This window comes from Dermochelys coriacea, chromosome 6 (genome assembly GCF_009764565.3).
Source record: "Dermochelys coriacea isolate rDerCor1 chromosome 6, rDerCor1.pri.v4, whole genome shotgun sequence".
Classification (NCBI taxonomy): Eukaryota; Metazoa; Chordata; order Testudines; family Dermochelyidae; genus Dermochelys; species Dermochelys coriacea.
The window spans coordinates 110,170,237-110,189,219 of NC_050073.1; the positions used below are offsets into that span (position 1 = coordinate 110,170,237).

The following is an 18,983-nucleotide window of genomic DNA, read 5'->3' on the forward strand; positions in this document are numbered from 1 at the left end:
GGAGTTAACTTCAAAATGACTGCAGTTTCCTTCTCATTCAGCACTTCTGATGCCATGTAACGATCTTGGGGTTCATTAAATAACAAACCAGTGAATGAGAGAGAAATAAAATGTTAATAAAACAAACTGGAGAGCATGTCTGGTGAACTGCTGCACACAGCCAGGTGGTGTTCCCAATCCTCGCCTCCAGGGCACATCTCCAAATTCCCAAACTCAGAACACAGTCCCTTATGAGGGAGCGTCTCCAAATCAATCTTTCATAAACAGTCTCTACACATAGTACGCCCACACCTTGAATACTGCATGCGATTCTGGTCACCCCTTCTCAAAAAAGATATATTAAAACTAGAAGAGGTACACAGAAGGGCAACAAAAATGACTAGCGTATGGAACGGCTGCTGTATGAGGAGAGATTAAAAAAGACTGAGACCGTTTATCTTAGAAAAGAGCCAATAAAGGGGGATATGATAGAGGTCTATACAATCATAAATGGTGAGAAGAAAGTGAATAAGGAAGTGTTTTTTACCCCTTCACGTAAGACAAGAACAAGGAGTTACCCAATGAAATTGATAGGCAGTGGATTTAAAACAAACAAAAGGAAGTACTTTTCACATAACTCACAGTTAATCTTTGGAACTAGTTGCCAGAGAATGTTGTGAAGGCCAAAAGTGTAACTGGGTTTAGAAAAAGAATTTAGATAAATTCATGGAATTTGATAAATTCATCAATGGCTATTAGCCAAAATGGCCAGAGCTGCAACCCCATACTGTGGGTGTCCCTAAGCCTCTGACTGCCAGATGCTGGGACTGGGTGACAGGGTGGATCACTTGACGATTGCCTTGTTCTGTTGACTTCCTCTGAAGCGTCTGGCATTGGCCACTGTCAGAAGACAGGATACTGAGCTAGATGGACCATTTGGTCTGACCCAGTATGGCCACTCTTATATTCTTATGGATGTCTGGGATTGCAAATCTTTCATTTAACTTGTAGACATTCTCAGAGTTTTGTTAAAATTATTCTAGGAAGACCAGGCCAATGTTGTTTGGGATTTTTTTTTAGCAAGTTTTCTGTGCTACATTTCCAATTTTAGAAGCACAGATCAAATACGAATAGCAATAATATTAGTAATAATGCCAACAAAGTTTTATCTGTGTGCTGCGGAAGGCTCAGGATAGACTGCTAGAGGGTGTACTGTAAGGACATCCGTCTATTTATTGTCAGTATTGACGAGTAATTAAGGAAACAATAACTGGAACTGCAGATACAAAGACGGGCTCTGTGACTTTTCCTGGTGCTTCCTTTCAAGTTGCTTTGAAGTGGAAAGCAGGTAAAAGAATAGCTATTAAACAACACAGTAGTAATTGCTAAATTTATTCTGGCATTGTTAGATGGGAATTGGGGAAGAACAAATGAATATGTTTTTTGAATAGAGAGTAGAAATAGTAAAGAGTAACCCAGATCCAAAACTCCAAAATCTTTTTTTTTGTGAGGGGGATTGAGGGGGTTTCAGAATCCAGATTAAAAATTTCTCTATAAATATCTGTAATGGGCCAAACTGAAACACTGCATGTGAACACTTCAAAATTAAGGATGTTTAGTATATGGACCGAAATTTTATGGCTCCAGCTCCTCCTTACCCTTGATCCCCCATTGAAGCCTCCAGGAACCACTGCTACGCAAATAATAAACAAAAATGATCTCTGAGAGATATGGATAAATAATATAGATTTGAAAACAGAATGCTAAAGCTCTGTTAAAAATATAAGACATTTCAGTACCAGTAATTAATCTCCTGTAGTTTATTTTTGACAGTGTGGTTTAAGAGCTAGAATCAGGACTCCTGGGTTCTATTCCTGACTGCCAGCGGTTTGCTCTGTTTCCATGGGCATTACTTAAACTGTCTATACCTCAATTAACCCATCTACATAATGTATAAAATGGTAAGTTTAAGAATACTGCTGTGAGGAAATGTTTGTAAAATGCTTTGGAATCTTCTAATGAAAGGCATTACATACGCACATAGTTTTAAAAAAGCCTCTATTCTAGCTTTTTTTTTTTATGGTATAGATATGCATTACAAGGGAGTGCAATTATGGCACTTACTCTCACAGCTATAATGTCCATAGCTTGTCTAGTGAACTTAAGCTTTAAGAATCAGTATAGAGCAGGGATTGGCAACCTTTGGCACGCGGTCCGTCAGGGAAATCCGCGGGCGGGCTGGGATGATTTGTTTACCTGCAGCGTCCGCGGGTTCAGCCGATCGCAGCTCCCACTGGCCGCGGTTCACCATTCCAGACCAATTGGGGCTGCGGGAAGCGGCGCGGGCCAAGGGATATGCTGGCCGCTGCTTCCCGCAGCCCCCATTGGCCTAGAATGGCGAACCACAGCCAGTGGGAGTCGCGATCGGCCTAGCCTGCGGAAGCTGCAGCTAAACAAACCGTCCTGGCCTGCCAGCGGATTTACCTGATGGGCCACGTGCCAAAGGTTGCTGATCCCTGGTATAGAGCCTTTACTGTACAATTAAATGTCTGAAATGTCACATTAACTTTTAAAAATGTGTATTTCTTTTAGTGGGTAGGGTTTGTAGCTGTGTTTATTGTACAGCCTTACTCCCCAGGTGCTAAGCATTACCTAATTGATCTTCTCATCCTTTGCCTTGTTGCCTCATCCATGCACAGCGGAAAACCTAATATTCTGTAAATTGTGTGGAGGAAAGAGTAGGTTAGAGACTGTCCCTTGTCACTTGATATTTGAGTGCTCCTTCATGTGCCATATATTAGTTTTATTTTCCTCCATGACACATAGCTATGAGGAAAGAACTCTCCAGAGTGTCTTAAAAGACAACTTCTATTAAAGATGAAAAGAGTTAAGCAAAATGCAGCCAGTAGATCTCACCGCTAGAAGGAAAAATAATATACACCAGTGTCTCAGTAGCTTTAATTGGAAAGGGAGAGAGGCATGAGTGTGTGGAGTCCAAGGCTTGGTTCCAGTGCAAGGATTTTTGATGGAAGATTAGATAAACAACATAAGTTAGATGGGGAAAAGGAAAAGGGGCTGCGGTGGGAGAAGGAAGCGTGAGAGTATGTGTTTGTAGTAAAGCTCCTCAAGACTTGGAAAACCATCATAGATGATAATATTACTTAACTTTTATGTAATGATTTTCTCCATAGATCTCAAAGTGCTTTATAAAGAAGGGTAAGTATTGTTAGCCCCATTTTCTAGGTTGGTAAATTGAGGTTCAGAGAGGCTCAGTGGGTCACCAAAGGTCATCCAACAATGTGGTGGTAGAACTGAGAACAGAATTCAGCTCTCCTAATGCCCGCCCCTTTGCTTTAACCAGTCGACTGTGCTGCCTTCCAAGATACAAAAGGACAGAATTTTCAAAAGCTAAATTTTCCCTTTTGCAGGAGCAATTTTGTGGGCACAAATTAGACCTGCAAAAAGGAATGCTTGGCTAGGGTTTGGCTGAAACTTTAAGCTAGATGTTCAGTACTGGTCTGTTGGGTACAAGTTATGGAAAATCCAGCATTTTTAAACATTTCAAAAGTAGTTTCTTATGAATATATAAGCTATTATGAATTTTCCTCAAGAAGAAGTGTTGGTGAAGTCTGGGGTTTTGCTATTTATCCAGGCCTACAGCCATACCTGACTAGGCTGTATTTTGGACTAGTTAGGATTTGGATGGGAGACCACCAAGCAGAATGCTGGTGCTGCAAGAAGTGATGTTGGGGACTCAGTATGTGGCACTGCTCCCTCAGGTTTGTTGTTGAAGTCCAAGTATGGTATTAAGTGTACTGCACTGCTGGCTTTGGACTGAGATATAAATTACTAAGATTTTGACCACTTGTGCTCTTTAATGGACAGATGGCATTCATTGCAAGAGCTAAGGATAAAGAAAAGCTCACTCTCTTATCGAAATTCCAAACACTGATAATTACATTTCATTTATCTAAATCCCTCATGCCTTTTTAGCTGGATCCATTACTTTCATCTTCTGAAAACACTGATGTGACTGCTGCAGAATGTCTGTGATGGTTCCATCCCATAAGTGACTGCATTTCAGCATTGGGCATGAATGTGTGTGCAGGTGTAACACACTAAACTTTGCTTATAGTACACAAGCACTTCAGGGTGCTTTTTGGGTAGAAAAGATGCTCTATAAACATAAGCCTCATAAAAATATCTAGTACGACAAGTGCCCTGGTCCTTGTTATATTGCTGATTATTCTCTAGGACAGCTATTCCACTTCCTCTCCTTTTCTTGTTTTCTGACTCCCTATGTGGACATGAAGTCCCTGTGCCAAATAAGTATTATAATCCAAATTCTTAGGAAGAGAATATATCAGTACTAAAACACTTAATTGCTTGATCTAACGTAAGGCACTATGCCTGTTTAGATTACACAAAGGGTGGAGATATACAGAGTGTGTACTATACAAGGGAACAGTCTGAACTTTGTTCTTTCTCCATATGATAACTTAAAAGGTTAGGCCCAGTGGTGTTGTCTTTCACTTGCCTTTTTAAATGGACAGCCTTCTATAAGCTGGCTCTATTGGGAGATATCACACCTCAGTACAGCTGACCTGGTTTTTTTAACTTGGTCTTTTTTGTGCACCTTAAATTATCTATTGGCACTTGATCTGGGTGCCTGAATAAATATGGGATGTGTAAATCCATTCTTTATATCCCATTCTCTTTCACATATGGTTCTCAAGGGGATTCCTGCCGCAGACTTTATGGAAACAATAATTATTTCATCAGGACTTCATGTATATCTTGATTATACTTTGAAGACAATCTCTAGAGCTGTTTTTATAATTTCTGCAGTGGATCATAGTGTGAAAACAAGGAAATAAACATTATCTTTCATATCAATCAGCAGTATGATTAAATAATTACGAGAGCTGATTGCTGCTTGGCTATAGAAAGTAATGCCAAGTGTGGTACCACAGTGGACATACCCAACAGATTGAGTCTCTTTGTTATACAGTAAAACCATATATTTATGACACATTTAAGTTTTAAATTTACAGTTGCAACTGTTGTGCTCCTGAGCAATTGGTTTAATCTCAAATCCTGCTTCAGAATTTAGATATGCATTTTCAGAATTGACTGGGATTTTAGCGTCATAACTCCCATGATGGGATTTGTGCAACTAACTCAGGCTGCACTGCTACTGAAAACTTAAGGGTTCATTATCACTGCTTAGAAAGTCCAGTGGGAATATAGATTGTTCATTGGCATTTATGATTCCCTGGAGTTTGCTGCTTTTATGTTATGAAGAAATGCAACTGGTCATTGTGCTGATCTCTGTAAGAGAACACAATCTATTGTTTAGAGCGAGGAGATCTGCATGCCAATTCCTGGCTCTGCTACTGACTAGCTGTATAACTTTGTGCCATATTCCAGAGATAATCCTGGGACAGGGCAGTTATGTGCCACCCCCTTTGGCACAATCTGTTTCATAACCTCTCTCTGCTTCAGTTTCTCCATTTGTACAAGTATAATAATTATTGCTTAATAGGTGTGTTGCCAGACCTAATATTTGTAAAGTACTTTTGAGATCCTTGGATGAAAGGTATGATACAAGTGTAAATTATATGACAGGGTCGGGCCAGATGGCTACAGGAGAGAGACAGAAGGCAGATATATTAGCCTCAGGTTAAGTAGGTCCCTTTTCCCTGAGTAAGGTAACAGGGAAGGTTTTAGAACAATCAGGAACTTTTTGGAAACAATTAAGGCAGACAGGCTGATTAGAACACCTGCAGCCAGTCAAGAAGCTGCTAGAATCAATTAAGGCAGGCTAATCAGGGCACCTGAGTTTAAAAAGGAGCTCACTTCAGTTTGTGGTGTGTGTGCGAGGAGCAGGGAGCAAGAGGCGCAAGAAGCTGAGAGTGAGAAGGTGTACTACTGGAAGACTGAGAAGTACAAGCATTATCAGACATCAGGAGAAAGGTCCTGTGGTGAGAATAAAGAAGGTGTTGGGAGAAGGCCATGAGGAAGTATCCCAGTAAGTTGTAGCTGTCTTGCAGCTGTTACAGGAGCCACTGTAGACAGCTGCAATCCACAGGACCTTGGGCTGGAACCCGGAGTAGAGGGCGAGCCCGGGTTCCCTCCATCCCCCCAACTCCCTACTTGATACTGGAGGAGTTGACCTGGACTCTGGGTTCCACCAGAGGGGAAGGTCTCTGGCCTGTTCCCCGATCCACTAGGTGGATCAGCAGAGACTGCAGGGATCGTTCTTCTTCCTTTCCCCATGCTGGCCAGTGATGAGGCTAACTGAGTGAACGGCAGATTTGGGCAACGAAAGTGGCCAAACTGAAGGCTGCCATGAACCTCTGAGGCGAGCAAATCCGCCAATAAGCGCAGGACCCACCAAGGCAGAGGAGGAACTTTGTCACAACTATTAACAATAAAATGATTAATACTAGTCTCGTACTCATAAAATAATGAATTTAGAGTGACAGGCTTTTGTATAATGGGCCCAATCCAGTGAATGATCCATCTTCAGAACTGGAATGTTGGAATGTTTGTAAGGTTGGGCCCAAAGGTGTCAGAACTATAACTTATTGCGTCTTTACTTATTTTAATCTTAATAGGGGTACAGACATTAAATTGAGCATCTCTTGGCACTGTTGCAGAATGTGTCTCTGTGTGCTCTCCACTGTCTCTGGGTCAGATCCACACTCCTTATTCAGGAAATCTGGCCAGTGAAGTTGGGAGATTTACTCATATAAAAGTGTTCAGATCTGCAGCCCGTGGATATACTGGAAAACTGGTGAGCAGAATGGGTAAAATCCTAGTGCCACTGAAGTCAGTGGCAAAACTCCCAGTGACTTCAGTGGAACTAGGATTTCACTCCCTAGGCATGTGGAACATGCACATGAATGTATCTCTTGTGTTAAGTTCACAGGCTGATTTTTAGAACATATGGGTTTTACTCCAGAGCCTAAGTTTTATTTTGGTTCCTTGATATCCTGCTTGGTGCCATCATTAAGGATTAGCAGAAACCTTGATTCTAATCCCATTCTTACTCACAAAGAACAGAGTTACAATTTTAATTGTACGTTTTAAATGTTTTCCTTCATCTTTTGTTTTGAAATTCTGCATTTCAAAAGTAGGATCATTGTTTGGCACATTAAAGCATGTCTCTTTAACGGATTTTCCTTTTAATGAGGAAGAATGGAATTAAAGGGGGAAAAAATCTGTCTTGAAGGGATTCTCTTTTATCTAATAGTTTTCAATGCAGCCAATGGTAGAGAGACTTGCACTCATCTGATTTGCAGTCTATTTGAATGTCATTTTTCTGTATCGGGTAACTTGTTAGCACACAAAACATCACTTTCATAAATGTTATCACCAGCAAAGGCCATCTGGTCCTGCTAGTGACAAGGGGATGATTTTAGGTTTTTATGATGTCAGTGAGATTTCAGCAGTCTTGGACTCATCTGCCAAGCTGTTGGGGAAAAAAAGTTAAGACTATAATTGTAACTCTGTTGGGGGAGAAATTAAATGAATATCTTGCCAACCATATTTCTGCCCATATTTCCTTCAATTAGTCTCCTGATGGTGTGTCCTTATGAAATCTGATTAGAATGAAATGACTTGATTTGTTAAACAGGCAGTGATGACAATGAACATCTGTTTTACTGCTCTAAATTGCATTAAGCTCAGAGTAACATTGTCCTTTCTTGATATTACTTTATACAGAGCAGCACAGAAGCTTAACCTGTCCTCGAAGAGAAAGAAGTACCATCCGCCCCTGCCACGCTCTCACGACTTCTCTGTCTATGCCACCAACTTTAGTGGCATACTGCAGTTATGCTCTCCCCCAGCACCGCCATGCCTTTTGAGAGCAGTGTCAAAAATCAAGGACAACCCTGGCGTTGGAAAGGTAATTCGAGATCTCAGTCTCTTTACAATTTCCTACCTAATTTTAAGGAGCCATACATTTTAAAGCATAGAGGCAGAGATTAGGTGGCTCAGGGGAATGGTGCTGGGATACAGAATCTTGCACATCTGTTTAGATGTGACTGTGAGTAGACTCTTGGATGGCCTATAAAAATGAGTTGGTAGTCTCTGTCCAGATTCCAGTGGACAAGTATCAACTTCATAAAAGTGAAACAAAAGGAATAAGTGAGAGGAGAAACAGGCCTTCCGCCTCCAGCCATGGAAATCTGGCATCTTTTAAAAGTGCTAAATTGTCAATTTTGCACTAATTTTACTTAAACAAAATCAGGTAAAACGTAAGACAATTATTTAGAGTTTTATGTATATTTCTGACATGTTAAAAGCACAAGCTACAGTGTCCGAATGCTTATTTACATAAGTTACAAGAGATAAATATTTCAAGGTGGACCTAAAGTACCTAACCTGCAGAGGAGAGTTAAAAATGCACCTCAAGTAACCATACAACTCAACATTAACATAAATAAATTGTCTGCCTAAGTACTTTTAAATGATACTCTGTTGTATTGTATTCTGTTAAATCAGTGAGTTGAAGGAGATAAAGGTTTTTGCCAGTGTATTTTTGCTAAATGGAAGTGAAATGTCTGTAGCTTTACCATTCTATGAGACAGGTTTTTTAAGAGGCTGGACATTTACAAATGAGAATATGATTTCTTCCCCTGATTTTTTTTTTCATATATTTGATAAGAAGCTGGAAGATGAATTTTTGAATGCAATAAATTAGCCAGTAGTTTAGTACCTCTTAGCTGGGAGTCAGTGCTGTGGGAAGGGAGAATTTAAGAGACTGTTTCTACATGCAACATTTGCAGCATATGCCATTTACCCTGTCTGCCTCTTCTCCTGCAGACTTAGGGCTAAGTTGTGGCATTAAGCCACATCCTTGTGTTAGGGATAGCACAGAGTTATGTTGCCTTTGGGGGAGCTCTGCAAGATATTGTGTTTTATAAAAATACGGTGTCCCTAGAGCTCACAAATGCTTGCAGGAGCCGTTTCTGTTCACCTTACAGGGCTTCAGACTGTGCACCCTTCCATAGCTGGCCAACTCTGACAATGGCCCTGCCTTCTTCCCATCCCTTTTGGTGGAGCTGGTAGTATTAACTAGGACCACTCATTTTGCTGATGGGAATTCTGTTTTGTCCAGTATCCTCAAATAGATAATCCAAATATAACTCATGATCACTTACAGGATTCCAGATCAGTAAAATATCAGGGGAATCCTGCATCTAAGATAATCTTGTACAGATCACTTTTCTGTCCATAAGCAGAATGGAGCAGAGCAGGGGGCAACTAAACAAAGAGGAAAAACCCTGATAGAAAACAGCAGATCCTGCTAGAAAGCTGGACCATTCTGCATAGAACTAGACTGAGCTCTAATATTTAGGATCTTGGGCTTCTTCTAACAAGGGAAGTATGTAACACACTGGTAAAGTGTGTCATATTCCCCTGTAGTAACTGGTACTGTAGACTCTAAAAGATAACATTCTGCTACAGCTACCTACTCATGGAATTACACCTTTAGCTGAATGGAAGGGTCCCATGGTATGAGGTTGAAGGCCTGGGTTTAGAAACCTTGGTCATGCAGAAGGCAATTATACCAGTCTCTCTGGCCCTTGATTTTTAGTCAGTGTCCCTTTAAGCCAGTGGTCTCCAACCTTTTTACGTGCAAGGTCACTTTTAAAATTTAAGTGCAACCCAGGATCTATGCTGCCCATTCCATGAAGCCCCGCCCCACTCACACCATCCCCCCTCCATTGCTCGCTCTCCCCCACTCTCACTCACTTTCAACGGGCTGGGGCAGGGGGTTGGGCTGTGGGATGGGGTGCGGGCTCTGGGATGGGGATGGGTAGGGCCGAGGGGTTCGGAGTGTGGGAGGGGGCTTTGGGCTGAGCCTGGGGCAGGGGTTGGGGTGCAGGAGGGGTGAGGGGTGCAAGCTCTGGGAGGGAGTTTGGGTGCAGGCTGGGGCAGAGTTTTGGGGGGCAGGAGAGGGTCCGGGCTCTGGGAAGGCGTTTGGATGCAGGAGGGGGCTTCAGGCTGGGACAGAGTGTTGGGGTACAGGTGCTGGCCCTGGGAGGGGGCTCAGAGATGGGGCAGGGGGTTTGGGGTGCAGGAAGGGTTTGGGGTGCAAGACGGGGCATGGGGTGCTGGCTCCGGGCTGGGCATTGGGGTGAGGAAGGGGTGTAGACTCCTGCTGGGTGGCACTTACTTCGGGCGGCTCCTCGTCAGCGCTCCCTGCCTGCCACGGCCCCATGCTGTTTCCGGAAGCGGCCAGCATGCCTCTGTGGCCCCTGGGGGGGCATGTGGCTCTGTGTGCTGCCCCTTTCTGCAGGCACTGCCCCCGCAGCTCCCATTGGCTGCAGTTCCCCCATTCCTGGCCAATGGTAGCTGCAGCAGTGCTGCTTGCAGGCAAGAGCAACGCGCAAAGACCCTTGCCTCTCCTCACCACCACAGGGACCTCGGGGGTGCTGGCCAGGGCAGGCAGGGAGCCGGCCTTAGCCCCGCTGCACCACTGGACTTTTAGTGGCCGGAGATTGCGATCAACTGTCAGAGGCTCCAGGATCGACCAGTCGATTGTGATCGACCAGTTGGTGACCACTGCTTTAAGCGTTGCTGTAAAGCAGTCCTTCACTGGGAAAACTACTTTTTAAAAAAAAATAAAACAAAAATACCTTAGCTGCTTGTAAAAATCATGATTCTGCATAAAGGATGCCTCATTTAACTTAATGATAATAGTCATTGGGCAGAGGAAAAGAATCAGCCCATGTATGTGCTATAACACTTGATGTTTATATCTCCACCCTTCCATATCAAAATGATAATGAGCCAAGTAGTCTTTAGTGGCATTTATCCCATTGCGCTGTAACTCTTCCTTTATATTTTCCCCTTTCACCTGCTACCTCTTTGTGGATGGCAGATACAGCCTCAGGCTGATAGAGTTTTCTGGTGATGATGACAGCAATGGGAATAAATAACCATTTGTTTCTCTCTCATTTTACTTTAAATATCAATGCAGTTAACAAACAACGAAAGTTGGCAGATGCCTATAACTTCACTGCTAACTGAAGAATCCTGTCTCCTCTTGCCATCATTGTACTTAATACTCTTCCTGCTCAACATTGACTTCTGCTTTTTCTTGTGGTCTGGAGAATAATACCAGATGGCTCGCTCACACAGAGGATATGCTTTGCAGAAGCTGGACTCTGGCATGTATTTTTCTTACTGGAACATCCAACATCTGTGTTTGTGGCAGGCTCCCTACTTTCTTTGATGGTTCCAGAGTCAGCTGTGTGCCTGGCCTCATTGCTGGCTGTGGTTCTGTATATGTGGCTACCTTGGGTTAGGCAGCTGCTGGAGCAGCACTTTCCTTCCTCACTCCCAATTTGGTGCTATTTTGTTTCATACGCTTAGTCTTGACTGAGTTGCCTTTAACTCCTTTAACTTCAATGGTTGTTGAGGGTGCTGAGTACCTTCCAGGAGGTGCTCCATACATTGCAAGATCCCACCTACAGTGGATAAGATGCATCTGTAAGTTGAAAACCAAATGTTTGCATTTGAGACTGGATAATTTAAACACAAGCCAGACGTGTACAGAAAAGGCCAACTCTCTGCCCTGGGGAGTGTCATATAACAGACCAATGTGAATTTTCACTAGGGAAAGTAATGTGCAAAACCTGTGTTTCCCTTACAAACAAAAAAAACAGCACTATTAGAAACCCTATAATACTATGATCAGAATGTTAGCAACGTAGTATTAAATTGTAATATCTGTATTGTGGTCTTTGATGGAAAGCTAATAGGAATTCTATGTGGAAGGGGCTTTCAAGATTGGACCCTTTATTTACATGATTCAATGAAAACAGCATGGCTAAAACTTTTGATTTTAGATCGACTCACAAAAATTAGAGATGGAAAACAGACCTACAAGCTCATCTAGTCCACGTTCCGTGACTGCCCCCAGGTTCCAGTGCAATATTCTGCCATACAGCACATTTTCCAATGCTTTGATATTAAGTCGTGTAATAGTATAGACAAATCATATTCAGCACTGACCTCAGTGGGAGTTCTGTGTTCAGAATGTGCAGTAGGAATCTGCATATGTGGGTCAAAGGGGAGAGGCAAATATTGCTGTGAATATAGAACGCTAATTCAACTAGCATAAAAATTACAGCTACTTGTAGGGCGGAACATGGCTGCCATTTGGCACTTCTGATATTAACCAGTGATTTTTAGGAGGCAAAGTGATTCTTAGTTTCTCCAGCTGTAACCACAGGAGGACATTTTAAGGTAGGGAAAATGGGGCAGATCATCCATTATGAAGTCACTGTGGCTAAACCAGAGATAAATTTGACCCATTGTAATTACCTAATTTGTCCAGGCCAAACCATCCCTGCCCTTCAGTGACCTCAAGTAGCCAGGGCTTTGGTTTTATGTCTCATCCAAAACACATCAACATAGGTTCCTCTATCACCATTCCAGAATATTTTTAATTCTGATTTGCCCACATCAGTTGTGCAGCACCTGTGTTTTTCTTTATAGGCATGTCATCCCACTGTGGACCATGCCTGACCTTGCTATAGCTAATGAGGTCAGGCGTGACCACAGTTCAAGGTGTTGCTACTGTGATGCCCTGTTAGCAGTCACCACGAGAGCTGCAGTGTAAGAAATGGTGTTGACTATAATTTATGAAGAAACACTTTAATAATTACAAAACATATCTGCTTCTTTGCTGCAGACACTCAGAAGAATCAGCTGGTTTGGTCTTATGAACAGCACGGAATCTAAACATATGTTCTTTGTGAATCAAGCATATAATAATTAAATGACAGTCATCCATTGTATTTTTTTCTTAGTATTCTTTTCCTTGCGAGATACTTCTGATAAAGGACAGAAAGAACTAAAGAAACATATTACAAGTTGCAAAAATTTCTGCCCCCCTCCCCCTCAAAGTGTATGTATCTCTAAATGATCTTGTCAGATGAAATTTAGCTCTGTGATTGAGCTAGGAGAAAGGTTAGCTTTTCAAATTTCAGAACTGTTGAGGGTTGCAGGAGTCCTGGAAAGGTAGTTATGGTTCATAGTATTATCAACATATTTACCACTGTTACAGCAAAATGTACTGTACCCCAATATGGCTAAATATTTTTTAAAATAGATAATTTAATTTCAACATCTGGACTCTAAAACCCTTGTTTGATTGTGTATTTCCAAAACTGACCCATGTTTTATGTCATGCCTAGCATGGAAAATCCCTGGTGGATGAGGCCTTAATTCAGCAAAGTGCTTAAGCATGTACTTATCTTTAAGTAGGTGCTAAGTCCCATTCATTGGCTTCATGGTTAAGCTTGTGTTTATGTGTAATCCTGAATAGGGGTGCTTCCTGAATTGAGGCTTCAGTCAGTGGGACTTAAGCAGCGACTTAAATTAAGCACATGCTTAAGTGATTTGCTTAATGGAAGCTTGAATGTCGGCCTTAGGTTTTTCTCTACTCACTGTCATTACATCGTAGAATCTAATTGCTTGGTCCCATCATTCATGGGCCAGCAGGGTCCTTTTGCTGGTTGGCTTGATGGAGTTTCAGGAGGTGGGGAGAGGTTCCCCAAACCCTGGGAGCTCAGCAAAAACCACTGATCTTATGTGAGCATATGTGTATGGAGAATTAGGGGAGAAGCCCAGAGTGCTGAGTAAGCTGTGTTAGCTCAGTTTAGGTGCAGAATGAGAGGCTGCTGTTGAGAATTTGGCCTAAAGGTTGAAATTTGCTTTCAGCCCAACTGCATTGCTCCTATTCACATGAGTGGGAGTTCTGCTATGGGCTGATGGCAACATGTGGGCTATATATGGATTGAATATAGTACTTCTTGTAAATTATTTATTAAAGCAAATTTCAAATACTTTAAAAAGCATTTTAATTTCTATTTTGTCTTCTTCATTGTTTCCAGTGTTCTCTAAGGGGAAACCAGCCCAGATACAACGACATGCTAGCTCTGCTCAACCTAGCCCACTATTAATAGCCGTGTGGACGTTGTGGCACAGGCAGTGACTTGGGCCAGCTGCCTGAGTATAAGCCCAACCCACTGGCAGCTAGCCTGAACTGCTGTCCATGCCGCAACATCCACACTGCTATTTTTAAAGCGCTATGTCGAGCAGAGAGTGCGCATGTCTGTCTACCCAGTCTAGAGGGCACGCCCCCAGCTGCAGCATAGACATTGCCTTAGGAATATCTTTTGTTCCATTCCAAAACCACGTATTCTCCCTGTTCATCAAAGTTTCAGCTGGAGCATGTGAATCTGCCCCAGAATGCAAATCCCTGATTTTACATCTAAGCCTTTGTTTAGAGATAGATGGCCCAATATGTTTCTGTACCTATAGTGTAAAATTTTAAACAATGCCATAGGTGCTAACAAGTGGCTTGAATTTTTAATAATGTCAGTTGGAGGAAAAGTTTAACCTTTCTTAAGTTATAATGGAAAGGTTTCCTTGGGACCTGTTGCAGAGTAGCAGCCGTGTTAGTCTGTATTCACAAAAAGAAAAGGAGTACTTGTGGCACCTTGGAGACTAACAAATTTATTTGAGCATAAGCTTTCATTAGCTACAGCTCACTTCATTGGATGCATTCAGTGGAAAATACAGTGGGAAGATTTATATACATAGAGAACATGAAACAATGGGTGTTAACATACACACTGTAAGGAGAGTGATCACTTAAGGTGAGATATTACCAGCAGGAGAGCGGGGAGTGGTGGGGTGTGGGGGAGGGGAGAAAACCTTTTGTAGTGATAATCAAGGTGGGCCATTTCCAGCAGTTGACAAGAACGCCTGAGGAACAGTGGGAGCTGGGGGGGTGGAATAAACATGGGGAAATAGTTTTACTTTGTGTAATGACCCATCCACTCCCAGTCTCTATTCAAGCCTAAGTTAATTGTATCCAGTTTGCAAATTAATTCCAATTCAGCAGTCTCTTGTTGGAGTCTGTTTTTTGAAGTTTTTTTGTTGAAGAATTGCAACTTTTAGGTCTGTAATCGAGTGACCAAAGAGATTGAAGTGTTCTCCAACTGGTTTTTGAATGTTATAATTCTTGATGTCTGATTTATGTCCATTTATTCTTTTACATAGAGACTGTCCAGTTTGACCAATGTAGATGGCAGAGGGGCATTGCTGGCACATGATGGCATATATCACATTGGTAGATGCGCAAGTGAACGAGCCTCTGATAGTGTGGCTGATGTGATTAGGCCCTATGATGGTGTCCCCTGAATAGATATGCGAACACAGTTGGCAACGGACTTTGTCGCAAGGATAGTGCTTGGGACCTGTGTTTAGTATAATAAGCAATATCTACCCCTGCCAGGCACAAAAAATCCCATTGCAAATGGCATACTGTATTCTGAACAAAACTTCACTCACTACTGAAAAATGTTATGTCGCAAATTATATCTCTTACCCATAAATCTGCCGAAAATACCAGAGTCCAAATCATTTAGTTGAATCCTGCTTAAAAGGCAATGATCCTATGCAGTATGATTCTTTTAACTGAATCATTTTTGTGGTCTCATTGGGTGTTGTTAAATTTAATGTCAGAATAGTGGGAAAGATGTCTGAAAGCCATTTAATATTGTCACTGGAAAAAAGTTAGATTATACTCAATTTCTGACACTAATGTGCTACTTAAGATAATTTATCATGTTGTGGTATTAAAAAGACATCCTTTTTACAGTGGCTGCTGCATAGCATTCTAATTTGCTATTTTTCTTTAGTGTGGTAGGAAGCCTTTTTCATGCAAAATGTTTTTTCCCGGGTTCTGTTCAACACACTCTTTATAATATTGCATCACTTACGAGAGCAACTTTAAGTGCTTGTCTCTTCCAAAGATCTTGTCAATTTTTTTATGTTAGAATGACAGAATCCTTCACATGAGACAATTGATATGGAGCATTAAGAGGGAGAATTTGAGTTCCTAAACTGGTGTCTTGGAAAGGCATATTCATATTTTCCTTCACTTTTTATTTGCTTTAGACATTTACTTTCATTTATATTTTTTTCCCAGCCTATAGTCAAGGTACCTCTAACATGATTTACAGATGATGCAGACTTTTAAGTGTACTGTATACAGCACTCACTTGTTCTTACAATAATTTGATGATGAATAACAAATAGGTACTTAATTTTGCCATCTTTATTGCTGCTTGTTCCTAATGACTAAAGTATTATTTCCAATATACATCATATGTCTTACTAAAAAGTCTTCAGTTTACGTATGCAATTTTGTAGAACCCATGACACACAGATCCCTGCTGAAGGAACATATTAAACACAATGCAGAAAATTATATAAAAATACACTTCTTTCTTTTTTCCCGTGTTTAAAAAGGGAATAGTTTTGTGTGGTATCATCTGGGAATATAGAATCAATTCTTGCTTAATAGAGGCTATTTTCTAAAGAGTACAATATAGAAGTGCTTTTTTAGGTTCTCCCAAGGGAGCTAAATAGTTTATGCTAGCATAGCAGTTTTGCATATAAATTTGCTATATAATGGTAGTGGCAGTATGTGAAAGGCTTGTAAAAACTATCCACAGTAAACCAATTTTGTAAGGGTTGTATATCTGTCAGTTACAATTAAATCCATGAAAAATATTGGCTCTGAACTAAGACTTTTGTAATTTGATTTACACAGTAGTTGAGAAATAAGCAATTTTTATTGGAAAACGGCTAGTAATGAAAATGAATTTTGTGTAATTTCTCGGTGAGAAATCTTAATTCAGAATGGTGTATATATAAATAACTTTATTCTATTAATTTGCTATAACCCACCATTCTGAAAACATTGAACAAAATTAACTTCCCTGTCTGGGCAGTGCCTGTTATGAATGCAAGTTCCCAGGGAATTTATATTGACTGTTCAAATATGCTACAATAATGTTTATTGCTAAAGACCAAATTGCTTGTTCATTTTAAGGATTATGATACCGTGATCATGCTGCGCATCACCAAAATTTCTAGAATAGATTCCAGTATATAATGCCAGTATAATTCCTGAAATATAGACTAATAAAATGTTCAAAGCTCATTTTAATAGCAAGGACTGGACCTGCAAGCTCATATGCCAAAATATTATAATTCTTCTTTAGCAAATACTTCCTTGTTTTTTCTTCTTGTTCTGTTTAATTTTAACCTCAACATCTCTGTAGGCTCCAGTCCAACAAAGCACTGAAGCACATGCATAACTTTAAATATGTCAATATGGTAGATCCATTGACTTCAAAGGGATTATGCACATGTGTAAAGTTATGCATGTGTGTAAATATTTTGCTGAATCAGTCTTAATTCCCTTAGTATTCACATTACTAATGAGCAAACTGGTTATTCAGAGAATTAACGTTGTCTTTCCTTGTACATCTCCCTAAGGTTAAACATGTAAAATATTTGGTACCTCTTATTGGTCATCTGGAAAAATAATGGCGTCATTCTCTCCTGACTTGTATATTTTGTAGTCATTGCCTAAGGACACACTTGAAGTCTGTGGCAGACCTGGAAATGGAGTCCAGCATTCCTAGTTCTGTGTCTTAGCCACAAGGCCATCTTTCGTACCTCTTTGATTTCAATCAGCCTTGCCATCTTGCTTGATCATGTGGCACAATTCAGTGGAGTCATGGATATCTTCCTCCTTTGCGCTTTCCTATCTGTCTAAAGATCCATTTTCATGACTGGCAGTAGGTAATTCTCTTCTATTAGATCTATCTGTTATAATGCTCCTTAGGGGAGTGTGTTGTTGGTTTTGTCATCTTTTCCCCAGTTGGCACCTTTCTTCCTGAATTCACCTTTGGAAATCACTTCTATTGGGATGAAAATGCCTGCATTGATGCATCTTCATCTTCGATTTCTACCAGCTTCATATCTCATCAGCTTGTGGCTTTGAACTATCTTCCTTCAACTTAGAACATCCAAAATATATACCCTACTGATTGCAAAGATGAGCAGCCTAAGACAAAACTCCATCTCCATCTTGACCCAGGGCACCAATCTCATATTTACTTGTACTTTCAGAAACCCTAGAGATTTGACTTGACTTTTTCTTTCTTCATGCCTGTTAATCTGTAGAAATATTTCCCATGTTCAACACCATCTTGACCACTCTTACCCACCATTCCTTTGTCTCAGTTGCTATAATTCCTTCCTTTGTATCCTGCCTAACTTCCAGCTCCAGTCTGTTTCAAACACAAAGGAAAGCCTTGAAGTCAGAACACTGCCTTAGAGTTCTTTCTTGGATCCCTGTGCATTCTGGAATCAAGGACAGACTCTCCCTGATAGGCTTCAGGACACTTCATTGAATTGTCCCACTGTTCAACCTCATTGCTTCTATTTTCCAGCCCATTTTTTGGGTTTATTGAATGTGGGGCTTCTTTCTGCTTTTCTTCCCTGTTTCACCTCAAGCAGGTGGCAGATTCCTTTTCCTTTACACTTGAAACAACCAACCTGGCTTTCTTTGGAAACTGCCTCAAGACTCCGTTTTGCAATTTGGTCTAAGACTCATAACTCTCCTACCTGCCATAAAACAAACAAACCACACTCCCAGAGCCTCCCTAATTCCTCATGTGTAACTGTTCGCTACATAATGTGACCTTGGTATCCTATTTCACACTGTGGGTTCAGTCATGCCATTGAGGCACAGACCTGTACTGAGAATTATGCATAGCTACACAAAGTTCACTTAGGCACTCCTCAGCACAGAGTGGGAACAGAGGAGTAGATGGGACCCTACCTGGCCCTGTATCTGTGGATCTGATTAACATGTGGATATAACCTACTCTTTTGAAATTGGCCCATACTGCAAAATTCAGATCCAGTTCCAGACTTCCCCCCAAAACTCAGGGATGTTTTGGTTCAGAACTGTAAAATATGAGTCCGGTTCTGATCCACCCAAAGTTCAAGAATGTTCAAACCTAGAATTTTGGTTCATGCCTATCTCTCCCAAAAGCATGAGCAACATTTGGGTGTACTGTCTATAACCATTCAAATGTTCTGTA

The 18,983-nt window shown here is 41.1% G+C and overlaps 1 protein-coding gene across 3 annotated transcripts in view; it reads left to right on the forward strand.

Annotated features, from left to right (window-relative positions):
- Positions 1 to 18,983, forward strand: part of KIF26A (kinesin family member 26A) — a 134,804-nt gene that overhangs the window by 90,621 nt on the left and 25,200 nt on the right. For all 3 annotated transcript variants that reach the window (XM_043516716.1, XM_038407528.2, XM_038407530.2), the window contains one exon: positions 7,711 to 7,894. In XM_043516716.1, coding sequence (XP_043372651.1) covers positions 7,711 to 7,894 — 184 coding nt within the window. The remainder of the gene's footprint in view (positions 1 to 7,710; positions 7,895 to 18,983) is intronic.